The 22,025-nt window shown below is 34.3% G+C and overlaps 1 protein-coding gene across 1 annotated transcript in view; it reads left to right on the top strand.

The window, feature by feature from the left end:
- The first annotated feature begins 368 nt into the window (after positions 1-368).
- Positions 369-22,025, top strand: part of LOC131069005 (pentatricopeptide repeat-containing protein At5g55840-like) — a 33,835-nt gene continuing 12,178 nt past the window's right edge. Inside the window, exons 1-3 of the mRNA XM_059219253.1 lie at positions 369-2,285; positions 2,705-2,827; positions 14,312-14,541. Of these exons, the coding sequence (XP_059075236.1) occupies positions 523-2,285; positions 2,705-2,827; positions 14,312-14,541 (2,116 nt within the window). The 5' untranslated portion in view covers positions 369-522. The remainder of the gene's footprint in view (positions 2,286-2,704; positions 2,828-14,311; positions 14,542-22,025) is intronic.

Here is a 22,025-nt window from a genome sequence, read left to right as displayed (position 1 = left end):
AAATTACATTGTAATTAAAAACTCATATTCTTTTATCTAAAAGAAAATTAAAATATAAATTTATTTGAAATCTTATATATAATATTTAAATTTTTATTAAAAGCTTGAACATTATTTATCAAATTGTTTGTTTTTTAGATTTTCTAAATTAAAAAATTATTAAAATTTAAAATAAATTTCAATAAGATTTCATAAGATTTACAATTTTTTCCTAAAAATTTAAATATTATTACCAAATTGTTTATTTTAGATACCCTTAATTATAAATTCTAAATAAATTTCACAATTAATTACTGATTTTTTTAATTTACATTTACTCAATAAAAAATTATAAATACAAATTTATGTTATTCATCTCTGATCCCTAGGGTTTAGTAGTTGTACAGAATCTCGATTGTCGTTGTTCGTGCACGCCTACACCAGGCTGTGTGAGCCCAGCCGTCAAATACTCGAGATACAAGTTTTATAGAGCCATACCTATTCTTTGTCACAATTCTGGGTATAGTGTGGAAGAAAGAATCAATGGATTCTGCCGCCCTGCCATTTACTAATTCCTCCATTAAACAACATCCTGCTCCTCAAAATTTCGATTTGAAGCCCTCGAAAATTTCAGCAACTTTCTGCAGATGTGAACTCAGCCCCCAGTCATCATCCTCGTTATCGAATGCAAACAGCGGTGCAGTTCGCCAGCTGCCCACTCGCTCCACCTCAATTAAGCTGTTGCAGGCCCTCAAGAAGGAAAATAACCCTTTGAAGGCCTTCACAATGCTTCAAGGGGCCATAACCCAAAAGGGGTTTACTCCCCACCCTTTAGTCTGCGAATTCCTCATTCATCGCCTGGGATGTGCAGGGCATTTGGAACAAATGCGGTATGTTTTGAGCTTAATGAGTGAGCCAACAGAGAAAGCCTTCTCCAGCGTCACTATGAGCTACGCCAAAGCGCACATGGTCGACCATGCCCTTGGAGTCCTTGACGAAATGCAGGTAGCACGATTCACACCCACTAACAAAATCTACAACATTTTGCTGAATTTTCTTATTAATGAAAACAAGTTTACTATGGCGGAATCACTGTATTCGCAAATGATGACTGTTGGGATCCAACCAGATGTTATGACCTACAATACATTGATCAAGGCGCAATGTAAGGCTGGCAACATGGCTTCTGCATTTAGTTTGTTGAAAAATATGTCTTCCGACTTTGGTTTGGTCCCTAATGAGGTAACATACAATACTCTTATGGCTGGTTTTATTCGGGCGGATAGGATAGAAGAGGCTTTGGAGTTGTTGACGGAAATGGAACTAAATGGCTGCACTCCTGATAATTTCACTTACACAACGCTAATCAATGGATTCTGTAACAAGGGCAAGATGGATGAGGCTGCCAAATATCTAGAGGAGATGTATGGAAAGGGGCTCTGCCCTGACATTGTGACTTTCAGTTCAATAATTAATGGGTTGTGCAAGCAAGGCTGGGTGAATGAGGCTGCCAAGCTTCTAGAGGAGATACGTGGAAGCGGGCTCAACCCAGATACTGTGACTTTCAATACACTAATAAATGGGTTTTGCAAGCAACGAAAAATTGAGCAGGCTGTTATGTTTCTGGAGGAGATGCGCGGAAATGGGCTCTATCCAGATACAGTGACCCTCAGTACATTAATTAATGGGCTCTTGATGCAGGGAAGGATGGAGGAAGCTGTTAAACTTCTGGAGGAGATGCGTGGAAGTGGGTTTTATCCAGATACTGTGATTTTCAATAAAGTAATCAATGGGTTCTGCAAGCAGGGAAAAATGGAGGAGGCTGTTAAATTGCTGGAGGAGATACGTGAAAATGGGCTCTACCCAGATACTGTGACTTTCAATATACTAATCAATGGGTTTTGCAAGAAAGGAAGAATGGAAGAGTCTGTTAAACTTTTGGAGGAGATGTATGGAAGTGGGCATTACGCAAATACAGTGACTTTCAATACAGTAATCAATGGGTTCTGCAAGCAGGGAAGAATGGAGGAGGCTGTTAAACTTCTGGAGGAGATGCGTGGAAGTGGGCATTACGCAGATACAGTGACTTTCAATACAGTAATCAATGGGTTCTGCAAGCAGGGAAGAATGGAGGAGGCTGTTAAGCTTCTGGAGGAGATGCGTGGTAGCGGGCAACATCCAGATACTGTGACTTTCACTACACTAATCAATGCATTCCGCAAGCAGGGAAGTATGGAGGAAGCTTTTAAACTTTTGGAGGAGATGCGAGGAAATGTTTTTTTCCCAGATTCTGTGGTTTTCAATTAGTAATAACTAATAAGTAGGTTATGCAGAGCAAGAGACCTAGACAAGGCAACGGGCTTGCTTGAAAAGATGGTAGGAGAGGGCATTAAGCCTGATGCTTTTACATATATTACTGTAATATTAGGTCTGTGCATTATGGGGAGGTCGCAAGAGGCAAGAAAGCTTCTGGACAAAATGGCCGTGACATGGAAAATTGCTCTCCGAAGCCTCCAAGATTTCTAATCTAGAGTTATACAAGGGTACGGTATGACTTTTTTCTTTTTAAATTACAAATTGTCAATTGACTAAAATATGCCATAATTGTAAATTTGAATTTTTCTCTATCAGTTTGGATATCTGGCAATGTTTATAACACCACTGTTTTTTTTTCCTCTCAGCAACCCTGGTGAGTTTGTTGTTAATTGTTGGAGTTGTGGACCAGTGGTTGTAGCCCTAACTCTGTAGCACTCCAGATGGTGGCAGGGGATTTCCAGCATGAACTATTAAAATTGGCACAATTAAGTGTTACCGTGACTGGAGAAATTTTTCGACTAGGGGGATCAAAGTAAATATCTCTAGAACCTGAATCATTTCCAATTCAATAGGTCTTTCTTTTTATCGGAGGTATCTTTGCAGTGAAGATTGTTTTATGATTTGCTTGGTTATACAGCGTATTGAAGTGCTAGTAAAGAAAAGAGCTCGCATAGAAATCATTTTCAAGGGCTTTGATGAGTTTTCGTTTTGTCGATGACCTTGATAATATGGAGCAAGCAGAGAATCTTTTATTGGTGAATTATGTTGCAGCTAATGACAGTTTGATTTTTGTCACAACTTATATTAAGAATTTACCTTTGTGCTCTCATGTGAAATTCTTTAACGACAGCAAACTGTTGGATGAAGAAGATTTCTGAAAGCTTTTATACTTACATGCTTTCCTTCAGCTCAAACTGCTCAAATGTTTTGAAGATTTATTGGAAGAGTTGAGAAATATATATGTGGCCTTACCTTAAGCATTAAAAGTTTTAGGTGAACAAGCTTGATCAGATTTATAGGAAACGGCAATTGGACAACCTCCACAAACTGCTGCCATATGAGATATTGCACAAGATATTAAAATCGAAGTACAACTATTTTAGTAGTGTTGGTAAACAGATTTGTCACTGTGGTCGTTTATCTAAAACTGACCCTGTTTGCCCGGTGAGTAGTGACAGACGTTCCAACAGTTGGAGAGATTGAAGTAAAACCACAATCTTCCTCTGCGTTTGAGAGGGGCAGCTCCCTCGTATGATAGGGGTGTTTAGGATTTTTGTGTACTTTTAACCTGAAAGTACATAAAGGAGGAAACATAGAACTTAAACAAGATTAATAACAAAAACCCTACTAGAAGACATACAAACACCAAGTAGGATTCCATAAATGATAACAATCACAAAAGGGGTTACCACCAAAAAGGTTAGTTATGCAACAATGATGAAAGAAGTCCAATAAACCTCGATACACGAAGAGATAGGTTGTACTAGCACATGCAAGTCAAGATACTATGAAATGATGTGTTTCATCAATGGATTTCACCAATACATAAAGGGATTACTAATTCAACATACGAGAAATTAGTAACAATAACTCATGAATACATTCAAGACACACGAACTCAATGCATTCTTCATTGTTCTTTTTGAAAATATACAAGTTCAAAAACCCCTTAGTACAAAGGTATGAACATTAGAAGATCTCACTTAGTTTCTCTACAAAATTCTATAGAGTTTTCCCCCTCTGTAAGAGTTCCTCCTTTTACAATGCAAAAGCCTTGTATTTATAGGCTTTTCTTAGATAACTAATTTGTAACTACTTTTTAACCACCTAGCAACTATCTTTGCAAGATTGAGAAAATAAAAATAAGTTACATTTTACTTTGACTTTCTCAACTTTTATGCAAAAAGATCCTAGTTGATAGTCGTTTCACTCTTGCGCGAATAAGATCCACTTTCGAACCTTTAGTTACAATAAGTAACATAAGTTACTTTTATAAAAAGACAAGTGAAAACACTCGTTGAAAGGATGAGCAGGTCGTCAATTTAGTCAAAGTGAGCACTGTGTCATCCTGCAATCATAAATAACTTGATCTTCAAAGAAAATCACTCCAACTCCAACTTGGAAAGTTGCTCCTTTGCATGCAATTAAATATCCATCTTTTGTAATTAAATGCATATCAGCACTATGGAAACTGAAACATGTGCAGAAATTCATTCAAATTCTCATTGGAATTCTTAAAGCCATTATCCCAAAAGGATTTACAAGAGACAAATCTTTAATAGAGGCTATTTTAAATTACTCCTCAAATTGAGATTTTAAATATCATCTCCCAAACACTTAGTGGATGTCACATTTTTCAATGTTTTAACCCGAGCACATGCATTGTTGATTTGTTTCAATGTTTTAACTTTAGAAACAATTGCATAAAGGCCGACATCAAACCACTTGATGCAGAGTCTCTTGACACATCAAAATACGATTGAACATCCCTCCATGCATTGCAATCATCAGCAATAATATCCAAGAGAACCTTCTACGTGAATATAACCACCCTACTGCCTTATTTTTCCAAGTCGATTCCTCTATCTTTTATGCTTTGATGAATGTCACCACCCTTATCTAGAGCTCCCATCTTAACATGATCTGAAAGGATGCTTGTAAAGGTGGTGAAATTTGGCCGTACACCTGCTAATTGCATTCCATAAGCCAACGTTTCTTTGAAGCATTATGTCAGATGGTTTACGTGCATCGTCTATGCTTTCATAATCTGTATTCATGTTTACCAGAGCAGCTGCGACTACAACTACTCTTTAACAAATCTCCATTCGCTGATCGTGGACTTCGGCTTTACATCTTTCCTTGGTGTTTACAATCGTTGCATCGCAATGAGTGGTTGGAGCAAGCAGTAGGGGTGGATAGGTTCGAGCTGACTGTTTCTGCAAGGAGATAGCTCTTCGAGCTCATGCTGAATACAACACTATATCGTTAGGGAACCCAATCTGTTCAAGACCACAGCAGCTAGTAGATAGTTGGGGTTTCCCCCCCGTTCTTTCCCATCATTGTCTGTGCATCAACAATCGACATTCTCTATACTCCCATATCCGTCTGAGCATTCTATCAAGTACCACGTTCAATGGCGATGCTCCTTATTCTGTGTTTTGCAGTCATGTCTACCAGAGCAATTGCAACTACAACATCTGATTAAATTCCTCTGTTCTCTGCGGTTTGATTTTGTGCATATCCTGCGATCATTGCATTAAATGAGACCACATTTCTTTAAGGCATTCAGTCAAACAATTCACATGCCGTGTTTGAGCTTCCACTTTTACATGCTTTTTGTGTTAAATTTGTGACCTAGTTCAGTAATCAGATTTCTAACATTTAATTATTTGCTAGCATTAAGTAAACCATAATCAAGTAGATGCAAGAATGAAAACAAGAGAGCAAGAGAACAACACAAATACCCTGGGAAAACCTCCAAGGAGGAAAAACCCAGCACTAAAGACCCACAGGTCAGATTATGTATTCAATCTTAATTGCATCAATACAATACTTAGCTTGACTCTTCAGATCTGATTCCTTTTATCATATCAGATTTGCCCTTCTAAATACACCAAGTCTTCATCAAGGAATACCAAATGACTTCTATCTCTTTGAACAAGTTCGCACAATCCTCTCCTTTATTTTGCACCTTCAATTGCAGAGCTATTTCGCTGATTGCATGAGAGATGAAAAGTGAATGATTGTATTTGCAAGTTGACTTTATTTATATGAGTCTTAACCTTTATTAAATCCAAGTCGGCCTTCCTCCTTTTGGCGCCAATTTATTTATTTAGGCGTGGTGTATTTTAGGGCGGCGTGAAGGTTAAAGGGCCTGACCTTAACTTGGGGGCACGTTACCCCTTTAGGACCCAGTCCTATATGGGTTCGGATGTTGCCTTAAGGCAATCCAAACCCATCTTACCTAGTTACAAACAACACTCCCTCTTAACTAGGGAAGAAGAGAATACATAATCTGAACCTTTAGAGTTCCATCTAGCACACAAGCATAGAATGGATCTAGCACACAAGCATATAATTACATCTTCCACCTAGCACACAAGCATAGGATGGTTCTAGCACACAAGCATAGAAAGTGTAATACACAAGTGGGTCTTTACATAATTACAATTTTCCATTTAGCACACAAGCATAGATTGGACACATTTCATTCTTGCACACAAGCAAAGAATGATCAAAGTGCTGCAGGTAGAGTCACTGAGATTGAAGCTCCCTCTCAACCAGGGTTCCATTTTCCACAATACCAAGTTTGTCTCTGAAGTATTCGAACTTCACTTTGGATAAGGGTTTGGTAAGAATATCTACAACCTGTTCATTTGCGCTAATATACTTTAGTTGAATGGTGCCTCTTTGCACCATATCCCGAATGAAGTGATAATCTTACAACCAGGTTACAAGATTAGGGCCCAGCCCTAAGTAATGCATACAATGTTTAAATTGTAGTCCGAACTTAGCTGACAACTTCAAATACTCCTGAGAGAGTATCAGAGCAAGTATTCCATAGTATCCACCTTGTATTGCCTGTGGAGGATGACTTCAAACTTTAACATGTACACTTGCAAGTCATGAATACATACACAATTATTCATGCACAACATGGAGTCTTTTCATGCCATCGATCACGCATATCCATCATTCATTGTCTTTACCTCAGTCTTCTCCCAAAGAAGAATGTAACACCATAATCTTACATCTTGCACGCAAGCAAGAAATGGAATAGACATAATCAAAAAATATTGTAGTCTTCCATCTTGCACACAAGCATAGAATGGAACTACATAACATAGTCTTCCAGCTCACACACAAGCATAGATTGGATCCACCTTACATTTCTCGCAGAGGGTGGTTGATACAACACAATGTATCACTGAGGTTGAGACTCCCTCTCAACCAAGGCGGTGTTCTTCACAGCTCTAAGTCTATCTCAAGCTTCAAGAGAACATCTGCAACACAGGATTGTCCTGCCATAAAACACTGAATTGTCAGGCATCATTATACAACCCTGATAATAAATCAAAACATCATAACAATTATTTTGAGAAACCACACTGCTTATCTTGAAGCAACACTTGCAACAATGTATTTAGCTACAGTAATACTTAATGCAACTGAGGACTGTCCCTGTAGGTCCAAGAGATCGCAGCGGGTGAATGCTTGAAGTGTTTTCCTTATCCGTAACACTTCTTGACCAATCTGAACCTAAGTAGCTTCAGCCCATAATCAACTGTGCCTCGCAAGTATCTTAGGATGTGCTTGGCTGCAACATGATGAACATGTTACTGCAAGGCATATGTCTGGTCTAGTGTTAACTGATACATCAATGATCCAATCAACTGCAAGCTTTGATGGATCTGCAAAATCAGAATTAGTTGCAGAAACACTTAACTTCTTTAAGTTAGATTCCATAGGAGTAGACATAGGTTTACAATCCATCATTCTAAATCTTTTCAAAATATCAATAGTATACTTTCCTTGACTTAGAAAAATTTCGTTAGACCTTTGCCATACTTCTAGACCTAGGAAATAATGCATTAAACCTAAGTCCTTCATTTCAAATTATGAAGTTAGTTCTTTCTTACATCTAATGATAAGTTCATCTTTACCAGTAAGAGATAAATCAAGTTCATCTTTACCAGTAAGAAATAAATCATCCACATATCGAACTATAATTAACATTTCATCATTGGATGACTTAAGGTAGATGTTAGAGTCAGCATCATTTTACAAAATTCTATACTTAACAAGTATTTATCAATTCTTTCATACCAAGCACGAGAGGCCTGTTTGAGGCCATACATGGCTTTCTTCAATCTGCACACCTGAATCTCATAACCCTTTAAGATATGCCAAAATAGCTGGAACTCCCTCTCAACAGCAGCTGTGTCCAATCACAACTTCCAAAGCACTTGAACTTCCTTTGAGTGTATGCCCATCCCAATAATTTCCCTTGAAGAATTAGTATGCCCTGTTTCAGAAGCATTCCAAGCTACTGAAAAAGAAAATCCAATCATTTCCTGTACTCCAGGATAGGAAATCATACACTTAAACATCAAGGCAGTTCAATCATAACGAAATTGAAAGTGCTTGACCCAAGAAAGAATTACATGCTAATACTCATAATAAAAGGTAATCAACCAACATAAGTTAGAGTATACCAACTCAGGAGGAGGCGCTCCCCCTTAACTTCTGCACAATCAATCTTTTATGTTAATCTCAAGGATCCTGTCCATCTATCTTTTAATAAGGTGGACCCATAGCACAATTGTTGAGATAAGATGAGGATAAATTCCATCAAGAGATTACACAAAATGATATCAATAGAAAACGAAAATCCTAAGAAATCAATTGCGAACTCTTTCAAAGAGGAATCACAAATAGAATCACAGATTTGCAGAAAATAGTTTCAGCCAATGAATAGCAACATTATCAACGTTAGTAAGACAAGATATAAATTCAATCTCTTGGAACAGACGACGGAGTAAGCACAAAAACCTCACAAATCATCCAACCGTGCCCCATCAACCTCTTTATAGGAGAAGTGATGAATCTACAATTATCAGAACTCAAGATTCCATTAAGGTCCATAGTTGATCATTATCTTTGGTATTACAAAACCAAACAAGAAAGATTTGCCCTAAAACATAACTTCTTCATAAAACATTTATAGTAGATCTCATTCTTCACATCAATGGTCAGATTTGAAGGTTGAGAATATCTCAAAAATACTAGAACAACTTATTGGTGTAACAATAAACGAAAGTAATAGTTCACTCAAATCAGAAGAAGGAACATAGAAAAGACCAAAGACTAAATGCAGCCATAATATCCATTAATTCATCTATTTGCAGTTCAGTCCAGAGGAAGTAATCGGAAGTAAATCAAAACAAGTGAGCATTGATAAAATTGATCTAACAACATCATTCTGCAAGGTGATATTAATGAAATACTCATTAGTTATACTCTTTGTTAACCATCAAGCACAATTTTATACTTGATCAAAACCGAACAGATCACAAGGTAGTTTATGATAGTAGAAGAATCTCATACGTCAAAGTGCACATGAAGAAGATCTATATTATACGAACTACAAGGCTGTGTAATAGACAGGAGAAATAAGTTTCTTCGTCTAGCATTAACCCTTACATACTATGAACATGATTGCAAATCATCTTTCAACTAAACTTTTCTATCAGGAACACCTAGTAGTAAAGTTACATAGGCCAAAATATTGAGTCAACGTGATCTCGATCTGTTCATTAAGAGTTCATCTCCATAATTAATAGAACATAAAATTCCTACACCTCAGTCGGTATACTTATCAATGATGCCAAGGCAAACAATCATTAGCTCCTCATGATTGTACACATCTCCATAAGTTGTTCATGTCAAGTAGAATTCAAGTCAATAAGAAATGTCATGAATGAAGATCATTTTAAAAAACATAACTCAACCAAGCATAGCTACTCACTTAGAATGCATATAAGTATTCATCACAAGGATACTTAGAACTTTTAGATCAAAAGTCAATAATAGAACCAGTCCAACATAATAATAATATCTAAATTACATGTGCAGAGAACATAACAAGTATTTAGATCATAGTTATATAGATGACAATTGTGGATGATGAGTCCAAGACATTCCTGATTCCAATCAAAGTATTAATGAAGAATCGATCTATAATACTTTGCAATACTCAAATGGAGATTTAGAATACCTTCAAAAAGGTATGCAAATCATGATGATATATAAATAATGTTCTATATTAGATGAGTCTACCAACTAAGGCAATTAGAATTATAAAATCAATACGACCTAGAACTAGGTCAGCCAAACGATAATACTTCAATCCTTTGGATAAGCTGAATATATCTTGCAATCAAGAATGCAATGGCTCAAAAAATACTTAGCTGTGAGTGACGCTGAAGAGTCGGATCTTCAAGCATGCTGGACCAAGATGTGATCATGCAAAACCTTTGATCACAAAACCTTTTCAATCTTTCCTCAATCCTGGACCCTGTCATCATTATATGACAGCAAGAAGGTGCAAGATCCAGGCTATAGGATGCTAGATCTGATTAAAACTTGGCTCTGATACCATGTTAAATTTGTGACCTAGTTCAGTAATAAGATTTTTAACATTTAATTATTTGCTAGCATTAAGTAAACCATAATCAAGTAGATGCAAGAATGAAAACAAGAGAGCAAGAGAGCAACACAAATACCTTGGGAAAACCTCCAAGGAGGAAAAACCTAGCACTAAAGACCCACAGGTCAGATTATGTATTCAATCTTAATTGCATCAATACAATACTTAGCTTGACTCTTCAGATCTGATTCCTTTTATCATATCAGATTTGCCCTTCTAAATACACCAAGTCTTCATCAAGGAATACCAAATGACTTCTATCTCTTTGAACAAGTTCACACAATCCTCTCCTTTATTTCGCACCTTCAATTACAGAGCTATTTCGCTGATTGCATGAGAGATGAAAAGTGAATGATTGTATTTGCAAGTTGACTTTATTTATATGAGTCTTAACCTTTATTAAATCCAAGTCGGCCTTCTCCTTTTGGCGCCAATTTATTTATTTAGGCGTGGTGTATTTTAGGGCGGCGTGAAGGTTAAAGGGCTTGACCTTAACTTGGGGGCACGTTACCCCTTTAGGACCCAGTCCTATATGGGTTCGGATGTTGCCTTAAGGCAATCCGAACCCATCTTACCTAGTTACAAACAACATTTTGGACGTGGCATTTTGTCAAGCAATTCGACGTGCTTTATCTATGTTTCCATATTCTGCATCTGCCGTGTTCCCTTCGAACGCTTCACGTGTGTTAGCTTTGCTTCCACAATTTGCATTTGTCTAATGCTTCACAACATGTATATGTGTATTGGTGATGTCCCATGATCTGCATTCTGCAACATTTTGTCAAACACTTCACATGTAGTGGCTGTGCTTTCATGACGTGCATTCATGTCGATCAAAGCAGTTGCAACAACATTATCTTTGTACACACAAAAACTCTTTTGGAAAGGTTAAGAATGCTCCAAAATGGAGCATTTCTACCCTTCTTGACAAGGCGGGCCCACAAGGTTAGGAAATAAGGTTAGAGATGCTCCATTTTGGAGCATTCCTAACCTTTTTGTGAGAGGTTATAAATATGGGTTAAGAATGCTCCAAAATGGAGCATTTCTAACCATTTTTTTTGCAAAGGTTATGATTATGGGTAAAAAATGCTCGAAAATGGAGCATCTTTAACCATTTCTTTCAAAGACTATGACCTTGACCTCCAGAAACCATCGACCACAGAGGAGAATAAAGGAGAGATGAAAAGGACATTTTTAGACAATTTTTCCCTCAAATGACCACAATATTAAAATAATCTAAAACATTAAATTATTATTTTTTAAATAATTTAAATATTTTAAATTTAATGCTCAGGTTTGAGAAAAATGACCATATCTTCCAAACAGTAGGGAGTTAAGTCCTGAAATTCGAAACACGCGTTGATGGTAGGGAAACGAGAAAAGACCACATTTTATTCCTCATGACAATACCTAGGATGAGTGATTTTAATCATTTTTGGGCGAGGGACACCAATTCCTCATGACGATACCTAGGGTGAGAGATTTTAATCATTTTTGGGCGAGGGACACCAAAATTTGAAAGTTTAAAATATGACAAATTATGAACTGGGTTCAGGTGAAAATTGACCACATGATACAAAATGATGCTTAGATCCCGATTGCCAACTGCTTTCCCTCAATTCTTAGTAATTTTCAAAATTCATCCACTTTTCATAATTTGACTGGCAACGACCTTGGATCACGTGCTCACTGCTTACGCATAAACACCTATTGGATCTTCATTCAACATTGAGATCGATTTGAAATTAAAATTTTAGGTATGCCAAATATGGGGTCAACAAGTAGCAAAGATAGGAAGTGTTTAGTCAAACATTTGGCCTTGACAACTTTGGAAGGACTGGATTCCACTGCTTTTGATTGCCTTGATATTCTCCTTCATCAAATTGAATTTACTGATTCTGGTTCCAATGATGAAATCCAGCACTAAAAATGTACATTTCGTAGGGAATTTGTTATTCAGATTGTAAGTGTATTCTCTCTCTGGTCAGTATTAAGTGCTCAACTAATTTTCCCATGAGTATTAACATTTATTGGATTTCTTTTTTAGTTATGATTTAAAGATTTTAGACTTTCAGTCAGAAATATTACCATGTATTTGGATACTGCTATGTAATATTTCTTATTCCAATGTCTTAAGTTTCCTTCGTGATCCCTTGCCAGGGATATTACAAGATTAATTATATGGTTCTTGGATTACCCTCATTACTGTTTAAATACAAGAAGTCAAGGTACTAATTTATGATTAGAGGAAAATTGATTGTATAATTTAGATTTTAGATTTATTCTTATTGCTTAGATTACAATTCTCAATTTTATAGGGGATCTGGCAAGAAAAATGGCCATAGAAGTGTCAATATTTACTTTTAGTAGTCAGTTTAAACTTTAAAGTCTTATGATCCAATAAATTTTTTTATTCAGTTTGCTTTTCTTTATTTTTTGATTGGTTAATATTCTTTTGTGGGGGTTTCTTCTGGCTTAGATGCCACTAAGGGATAATTATTCCCTGAAATTCACTCGGGACTTGCAATTGGTCTTGTCCGTTGGGGTATATGTGATAACCAAAATTGGGCATGGTTGTTTTACCCAATTCCACATTCAATATATTGTATGTCTTAAACATGAAACATATCTCTTATTTATAGATTTGAACATGTGTCTTCATTATGAAATCCCTGATGATTTATTGCGTGAGCTCATTCCATTTGACTTCTTCGGTTTAGTTTACAAAATATCTTGGTATATAATTTTAACTGTTATTTTTGTTTCAATCAAAACCCTGCATGGAGCAGAGATTTTTAGCAATGAGGACAGTAAGAAAATACAATTGCCAGGAATATTTTGGCAGGTTACTCTAAACAAAAGAAAATAGAAGCTTCCACTGCTAGGTCAACCTACACGTGAATTACAAATTTTAGTGCTTGAATATTTCATGCTTCTTGGAAGTAGTTTTGAATCCTTATTTTAATCTCTCAGGTGATTTGGAATGGCTTTTCATCTGTAGATTTAGCCACCATCTTTTTGACCATTTTTGACTGTGAAATGTAGAGTCTTGGAAGTTAACGATGTCTACCTTGAATTTTTAAGCATGAAATTGATTCATAAAATAATTAGTTCTTGCCTTTCAGGAAATATCTTATAGCCCCATTTGGTATCCATGATTTTAATTTTTTTCATGGCAATTAACACATTAGATGAATTGGCACCTCCCTTTGCAATCTCAGTTAGGGTTCTAAGTACTTCGATGACAATGACTAATGTTGGACCTTTCAGCAGTGCCCTATTTGGTGAAATAGCTTTGATGAATCATTTGGGCAAGCTGAACAATCTAGGGAAAATGGGTTTGAAAAATATCTAAGGTTTGATGTCACTCCCAAATTTTATGTGGAATTAAGAAGCCTCAGACATTTAGATCTATCTGGGTGTGTGATTTCGACACATTGCTTGCTCTTTTACCAGGGTAGTACAACTTAAATATCCAGCATTGCAAGATTGCAAAAACCTGGTCTCAACAGAGTTGGGAAACATGCCCATGCTCGAGTACCCCAACTTTTGAATGTTGTGGCATGTTGAAAGAGTCACCTACAGAAATCATATCTCAGATGTCTTTAAGATATCTAAATTTGCTGCGTATAAGGGTAGGGCAACGGCCCTGATTACAAAAGCTGAAATGTATTGATAGAGAGTCAATTAGTGATCAGTTTTCCTGGATTGGAGTCGATTAGTGATATCGGTTTTCCATAATCCATGATAAGTCTTTGTGCTGTTTCTGGATTTGTTTGTGTGTTTTTATTTGCATCAACGTTTCAGATTGCACCCTGTGAACCATCATCAGGATGATAGAGAGCTCAGGAGTAGAAAAAAAACACACAATTATCTATCATCCTTAGCTCTTTATCATCCTTATGATGGATCACAAAGTGTGATCCGTAACGTTTATGTGAATACAAGCACGGAATCAAATCCAGAAACAGCACAAAGAGAGTCAATTGGCAGTAGCTCATGGTCTTCTGTAAAGATTAAGAGTGCACGAATCAAGAGTGAGAAGCTTGCTAGAAGCAATGGAATGAACGAAGATTAGAGTTGTGGAAGTGGTGCTTTGTCCAATTGCTGGAATTAGTTTTGAAAGGCTTACAGTGGAAAGTGATGAGAGGTAATCTATCATTGAAATATTTTTCAAATGTAAGGGTGGTGCACAGATGGTAGTAGCAAAACCTGCCAAAAAAATGCGACTCAATGCGCTTAGATCAACCCCTGGATCCAGAAATGTGCCAATTCAGAATGGCACGATTGGGTTTTCAAACACCCAATCAATGTAAGACCAAACCCTGGTTGACCTGTGAATGACACACAAGTTTTTTGAAGCCAATGATTACATTAATTGTATTTTATTTCCTTAATATAATATCAAAATCTTCGTACACTTTTAACCATATGTTATTTTTGAGGTCACTGGTACCATATTATCTCAGTGCAAAATGTTGTTATCCACAGTTTCTTCATGCGTGATGTTGTATTCCCGTGACGAGAACATTCTGCAAACCAACTTTTAAATCCAGGATATTTTTCTTTTAATGTTAAAGAAATATGTAGAACTCTATTAGTTCCCACTGTTATATTCTCTTGTTTTTTAATTGCAATATACTAGGCACATTTTAAGGGCAACGTCTATCCAGCTCCTATGATACACCAACATCTTTTGCATACAATACATGTTATACATACCTTACATGTTACACATACATGTAACTGCATGACAACGTCTACCACATCCTATGCATACATTACATGTTACATATATATATAACTGCATACCTGCATGCCAGTGCATCATAGGGGTTGGGTAGACGTTGCCCATTTTAAGAACACCCACAATGAACACATTAATTTTGTCCTTTCAATCGTATAAAACTTCTTATGTAACAGTCGTACTTATCAACATGTACACACTTAGCTATATATTAAGTGAAGTGGTAAAGGATGTTTTTGAATTTCATGATCAAGCCAAGCCCCAATTTAGGTATCACACCCTGTAACTAAAGTTCTTAAGGGGATTCTATTATGTGTACATTATTTATAGTTCAAATTTTTGTGCCTTGGGATTTTACAAGGTGGCTAAGATCAGTAGTAAACAACTCGGCACCTTTTGTCACCTGGATCATGTATGAAGGGGAGCTGGCTATGCGGCCAACTATTTAGCAAGTTATATAAGGATACATCTCCTATGTGCCTTTTTCTTCTTATATAAATTGGTAAATAGTTGATTGGATATCCGCTTCCTGCATGGAGGTTCACAACAATTGGAAATTAGGTTGGACATGTATTGTTTTGGATTTGCTTGAACCATGATGATTTGAAATAATGACTGATAACTTGATTTTATTCTTGTTTAGACTGCTTCAAAAACAATTATATAAATCAGAAAAAATCATTGTTTGCTACTATCTATTTATGGCATATCCTCTTCGTTTGCCTACAATAAAGATAATTTCTCTATTTCAAAGCATCCATCTATGTCAATGGTTGCAACATATGTGCAAAGAATGTATATTTATGCTCACAATGTTGTATTCACTTTATGTTGAAAAATAACAATACCATAAAATTTATATTGGAAATTTAAATCACTTTATTAATATTATCTAACTATATTTGACTATATCATTTCACTCTATTAAAAATAAATATATGATTTTGATTATTCATATTTTTCTAGAAGTAGATAAGACCGTTGGAATCCACATCACAAACTAAAAGATAATATTGAAACCATATTGCTTTTATGAATTTAGATATTACTTCTATATAATTTTTCAATGTTTCTTCTCTTCGCCTTTACTATTCCTTGTATTCATCTTGCAACAAAACAATTGGAAAATGTCTGCACATAAAATTTTATTCTTCTCTGTTTATGTCTTAATTTTCATTAGAAAAACCAGCTTCCTCATGTCTATTCTCTATTGTCATTGCAACTATTGTTTATTCATTCTTTACATTTGAATAATTTCATTTTTTATTTTTATTTTATTTTATTTTCCTTGACAATGCAATAATAACAAAGATGCGTGCTTGAGAATGTTAAAAAAATGTATTTGATATGATCCTATTTGTGTTCAAAATATAATTCACACTATTAACAACAAAGATGCTTCCTTGAAAGTAGTACAAAATTTTATTTCAAGTGATATTTTTTAATTAAAATCATATAAAGTATTATGTTGCCACAAGGTATTATGTCTTGAACTTGCAAGTGAGCCACCTAACTTAGAAAATAAATAAGTTCAACATGTCATGTTATAAATATTTAACTCTATTCTATTGTTAAATTGAATGACATAACAATCTCATTGATTTTACAAAGCATTCCAAATCAATATAAAAAGACTTTTTTGAGTACATGTTTTCATCTTTTCGATATACATTGATTTTACTTAGCATATAGATTAATTTTTGTTTCTTCTACGCAAACCAATATTCATATATTTTCATAACTTTAAAAACATTATAACTATAATTCAAATTTCTTCTACTTGAGATTCTATTCGTACATTTAATCAAAATTTTATATTAACAAATTTGTATTTATGCCTACCAATTTCAAAACCAAATTGCAAGAGTACACAAAAATTATCAGAATGCCAACTTATGAGAGTGTCAATGAAGGTTTCGACTACTTACCAAATTTCAAAAGTTGTCACTATCAATGGAGGTACATACAAATCCAATGGTGATAACATGAATAAAAAAGATGCAAAACAGTTTGTTGCTCAAGGTACAATTGAAAATTTTGCAAATTACTATCAATTTGATATGACTTTTCTTACTTTTTATCTTCTTTCATTTGATATAAATGATCTCTTTATTTATATATATTCATAGGAACCTTCTATACAAAACTATGTTAAATAATTTGTTTAATTATTTTATCAACAATGCAAAAGGTAATTGGTTAAACACTTTTTACACAAATTCAACAATTGGACATAGGTTCTCCTACTTTCACTTTTACAAAATTAAGACTTGAACATTCTCCACATTATACTTCAACAATCTATATTGGACAAGCTTTCTAGGTTAGTGGTATTGTAAAAAAAAGAAATAAGTTGAAGTAAAGACTCAATTCTATAATTTAATAACTCTAAAACTAATATGTTCATATCTATTAATATGGTGATCCAAAATTCCAACACCTAACTATAGTATTATTTGTACACAACTATACAAGGTTCAAAAAATACGTGTTTCCACCTCAATAAAAAGGCAAAATAAATGTCTTCTTTTTCTTTTTTCTTTATTTAATCAGTATAGACACTTTTTAAGGTGTCGAACACTATTGTTGTTCAAAACCGCAAGTCCACCAAGCAAGTATTTTAACTGTTGTATTACATGGGTCACCCTAACAAAATAAAATTGTCACCAATAAATAATAACATGACCATACATTATATTTATTCAAATAAAAACTTGGACAACTAAAATAAATTTTAACTATTCTACTTATCCCATCGATATAAACATACATACTTCTTTAAATGACAACTTACTAATACTAAAAAAAATAAAAATAAAAATTGATAACTATATAATTTTACCTAATTCTCTTTCGAAATTGAGTTGGGGTATGACTCAATTGGTGGGAGCTTTATGTGGTTGCAAATCTACAAAGACAAGTACTATACATTGTTGTAATTTAAACTTAATCTAAATATTTATCTTAAATCTTTTATATAAGATCTAAAATTTTATTCTAAAATTTTGAACATTATCTATCAAATTGTAAATATCTTTAAATAAAAAAATGTTTTTATTATTTAAAAGATTTCAATATATTTTATATTGCATATCCATATGTTATTTAATATTTAAAATTCTATGTTAAAAAATGATATATATATATATAAACTTAAAATAAATATTGAGTTTATTAGTTGATAGACTATTTTGGTTGGGGAACCCCTGCCGAAATGTTATCTCATGCCGATTCTTCACGTTAGAAAATGTTTCTTGACTATGTTGGAGACGAACAACCAACATTGCTTGAATTCATTCTTATTATTTACTCTCCACTTAAAATCTGATATAGTTTAATTTATGTCTTATCCTTATCTGATATTCACCTCCTTTCTCATTGTCACAAGCTACAAATCTACAGCGCCATATTGACTGCTTTAACCACCTTTAGCAAGGCTTAATCATCATTTTGCAACTATAAATAAAGTTTGACTTGCATTATAATAATTATCACATCCAACATAGATAACTGTTATTGGAAGAACTTTGTAGAGTTCTATATATACATATGTATTTGTATTGATGATAAATCAATAAAATAAACTCTATGTGGAAGTTATGTTGAGTTTACCGAACCATGAGAATCTGTAAGTCACAAGCCATAGTAGTAGGGTTTGCCGGGACTCATATGTTCATTGAGTATGTTGATTAGCTGAAGAGAACATTCATTAGTCTCACTTTACATTGTGTTATAACTATAGTAGCTTTGTATATTCTTCTTCTAGGATGATTTTGTTTATGTTTATATCCTTTGTTGTATATTGACTGGCACTTTGTTGTAGAGATGATAGTTGTTTGATGTGAAACTCAAGGGTCCTATTTTATTACAGAAACAATTTTGAAATAGTTTGGGAACTATAAGCTTACGTTAGTGCACTTCACATTGTGTTAAAACTATAGTAGCTTTGTATATTCTTCTTGTAGGATGATTTTGTTTATGTTTATATCCTTTGTTGTATATTGACTGGTACTTTGTTGTAGAGGTGATAGTTGTTTGATGTGAAACTCAAGGGTCCTATTTTATTATTGAAACAATTTTAAAATAGTTTGGGGACTATAAGCCTACATTAGTGCACTTCAGATTTATCTTTGCATTTGAGGGTGATGGCAGTTAATGGTTATTAGAGAGGCTATAAATTTCCAGGGTTTGTTGATTGAGAAATGACTTCGCTTTGATGTGAGATGTATAGCCTATTGGGAGTGGGCCAGCATCCCTTGTGGGGATTCGCGACATGGTTTAACAGCCTCCAGTGGATTCTATAAGTCGAGTGGTTGTATCGGGCATTGATAGATCAATCTTTTGGTGCAATAACAACCCTAGCTTGTAACAAGTGGTATCAGAGATTGGTCACAGGTTCGAATCACGCAAGCCGCGGTGAGTGACGTTGGGAGGGAGATTGTTGATAGTGGGCTAGCCTCCCTTGCGGGGATTCATGACATGGTTTAACAACCTCCTGTGGATTCTATAAGTCTAGTGGTTGTATCGGGCATTGATAGGTCGATCTTGGTGCAACATCAACCCTAGCTTGTAACATAGTCGTTTGATGTAAATTATTCCTTTCAGTTCCCTCACAATCTGACATTCTTATCACCACAAAGGATCTATTTTTAATTTATGTAGTATTGACACTTCATATCTAGAAGAATTGTAAAAGCTTTTTTTAGTTTCTTATGCATAATTTTTTTTTGTGTAACGTTTTAGAGAAAGTTAAAATAAGTTCTTATTAAAGCAATAAGAAACTAAGTTGTATTGGGAAAACCATTTCCAGGAGAAAAAACCCACACTCCAAAAGCTCCTCAATATATTATTTGGAAATCAACAACATATTACAATATATTCACAGAGAAAGCTTCTTACAGGAGTATCACCAATGAGAGAACTAGAGGTAACTTAACAACTATAAGACTCGTACACAGAACCTCCATCTCACACACCTAATATATTGGAGATACAATACATGAAATCATCAAATGGCATTATAAAACCATGAACTAAACCACCCAAAAAGTGGTGCCCAACTTATTTCCAATCCAAGATTCCTTGTGATGTGTCAAAACACACACCAACCCGTGTAACTCCCTTTTACAACTCGTTTGTGTGTCCAACATGTTTTTATATTTCCTATTTATGGAGACTTAATTTCTGAAGGCCATAACTCTAGATCTAGGAGTTTGATTGATGAACTATTTGAAGAATCGAAATCTCTTGAAATTCTCTATCAAGGTATAACCATCTATGCCAGTTATGACCACTTTCAAGCCCAAGAAAATATGTCATAACACTAAATTTCACTCACTATTTTAAGCATTTATTTTATGTTAAATTAGAATTAATAAAAATGAATTCCTTTACAAATAATGACTTAGTATATTGGGATGCTAGTGTCATATAAAAAACATTACAAATTAAGAATTCTAGTTCATATGTTAATATTTTATCATCATTAGGAGAAATAAATAAATCATTACTTGCATTTACACTATTATCTTACATGTACATGTTTATTTATGAAAAATTAAATCATTGTGTTGCTTGGATATTAATGATTCATTTATATATATATACTTGTTCTTTTTATTTAAATATATATATTTTAGAAAATAAAATGATTTCTTTTAAATTATTTTAAAATAAACATTTTTAGTAAAACAATGTATATTTATTTCATATTTAAAGAAAACTAATGTTTCAAAAAATAAAATAAAAAATTGATTGTTTTCTTTAAAATGATATATTTTATTATAAAATGCATGAAGGAAATACTCATGCATAAAATGCATGAAGGAAATAATCATAAAATGCACGAAGGGAATCATGCATGAAATGCATGAATTGAATAATTATAAAATGCATGAAGGGAATAATCATGCATAAAATACATGAAGGGAATAATCATAAAATGCATGAAGGGAATAATCATGCATAAAATGCATGAAGGGAATAATCATAAAATACATGAAGGGAATAATCATGAAATGCATAAAGGGGATAATTATGAAATGCATGAAGGTAGGCTCTCTTATTTAAAAAGGGGAAATTTTCCAAATCATGAGGGAGGAGATAACATTTCATTATTTTTGTTACATTATTTTACCAACAAAAGAACTTAGCCAAAATTTGGAGAGAAAAGCCCTCTTCTTGCTTGATTTTTGGATTTTGAAGAATGAATTAGTTTGGGGTGAATTTGAATGGGGTTTGTTGCATTGGAGTAGGAACTGGGAGATCTTCAATGTTGTCTAAGACTTGTACAAGTTTGTTTGGTACGTTGGAGTTCTTTGCATTTTCGTTTTGAAGAAAAATGAGGTAGGGCTTCTCATATCTTCTTCATTTCTTCATCTTTTGAATTGATTTTTTTTGCAAATTGATTGTAGTGTGGTTTTAAGCATTCTCCCTCCTTAAATATTTTCATGAGTAATATTATTTGTATGTTTCATATTTGGACAAGCATGGGTTTATATGGGGAAATGATGTTAAACTTTCATTGGATTATGGGAAGGGAATTTTGAATGCATTTTTGTGTTGTTGCCTGCATGGAGACCAATGGGTTCTCTCATATTTTGGTTTTGAGTATTTTGGATTTTTTAAGTTATTTTTAAGGTCCATCAATGGAGGATGGCCTCTTGGATTAGTTTTTATTCAAAAAGCGTAATTTGAGTGTTATATTATAAATTCTTTTATTTGACTCGATTTGAGTTTGTCTTCATTCAATTATGGTCATGCTAAGATAAACTT

This window comes from Cryptomeria japonica, chromosome 4, assembly GCF_030272615.1.
Source record: "Cryptomeria japonica chromosome 4, Sugi_1.0, whole genome shotgun sequence".
Taxonomy (NCBI): domain Eukaryota; kingdom Viridiplantae; phylum Streptophyta; class Pinopsida; order Cupressales; family Cupressaceae; genus Cryptomeria; species Cryptomeria japonica.
The sequence above is the reverse complement of the archived record's forward strand: the minus strand, read 5'-3'. Positions and strand labels throughout refer to the sequence as shown.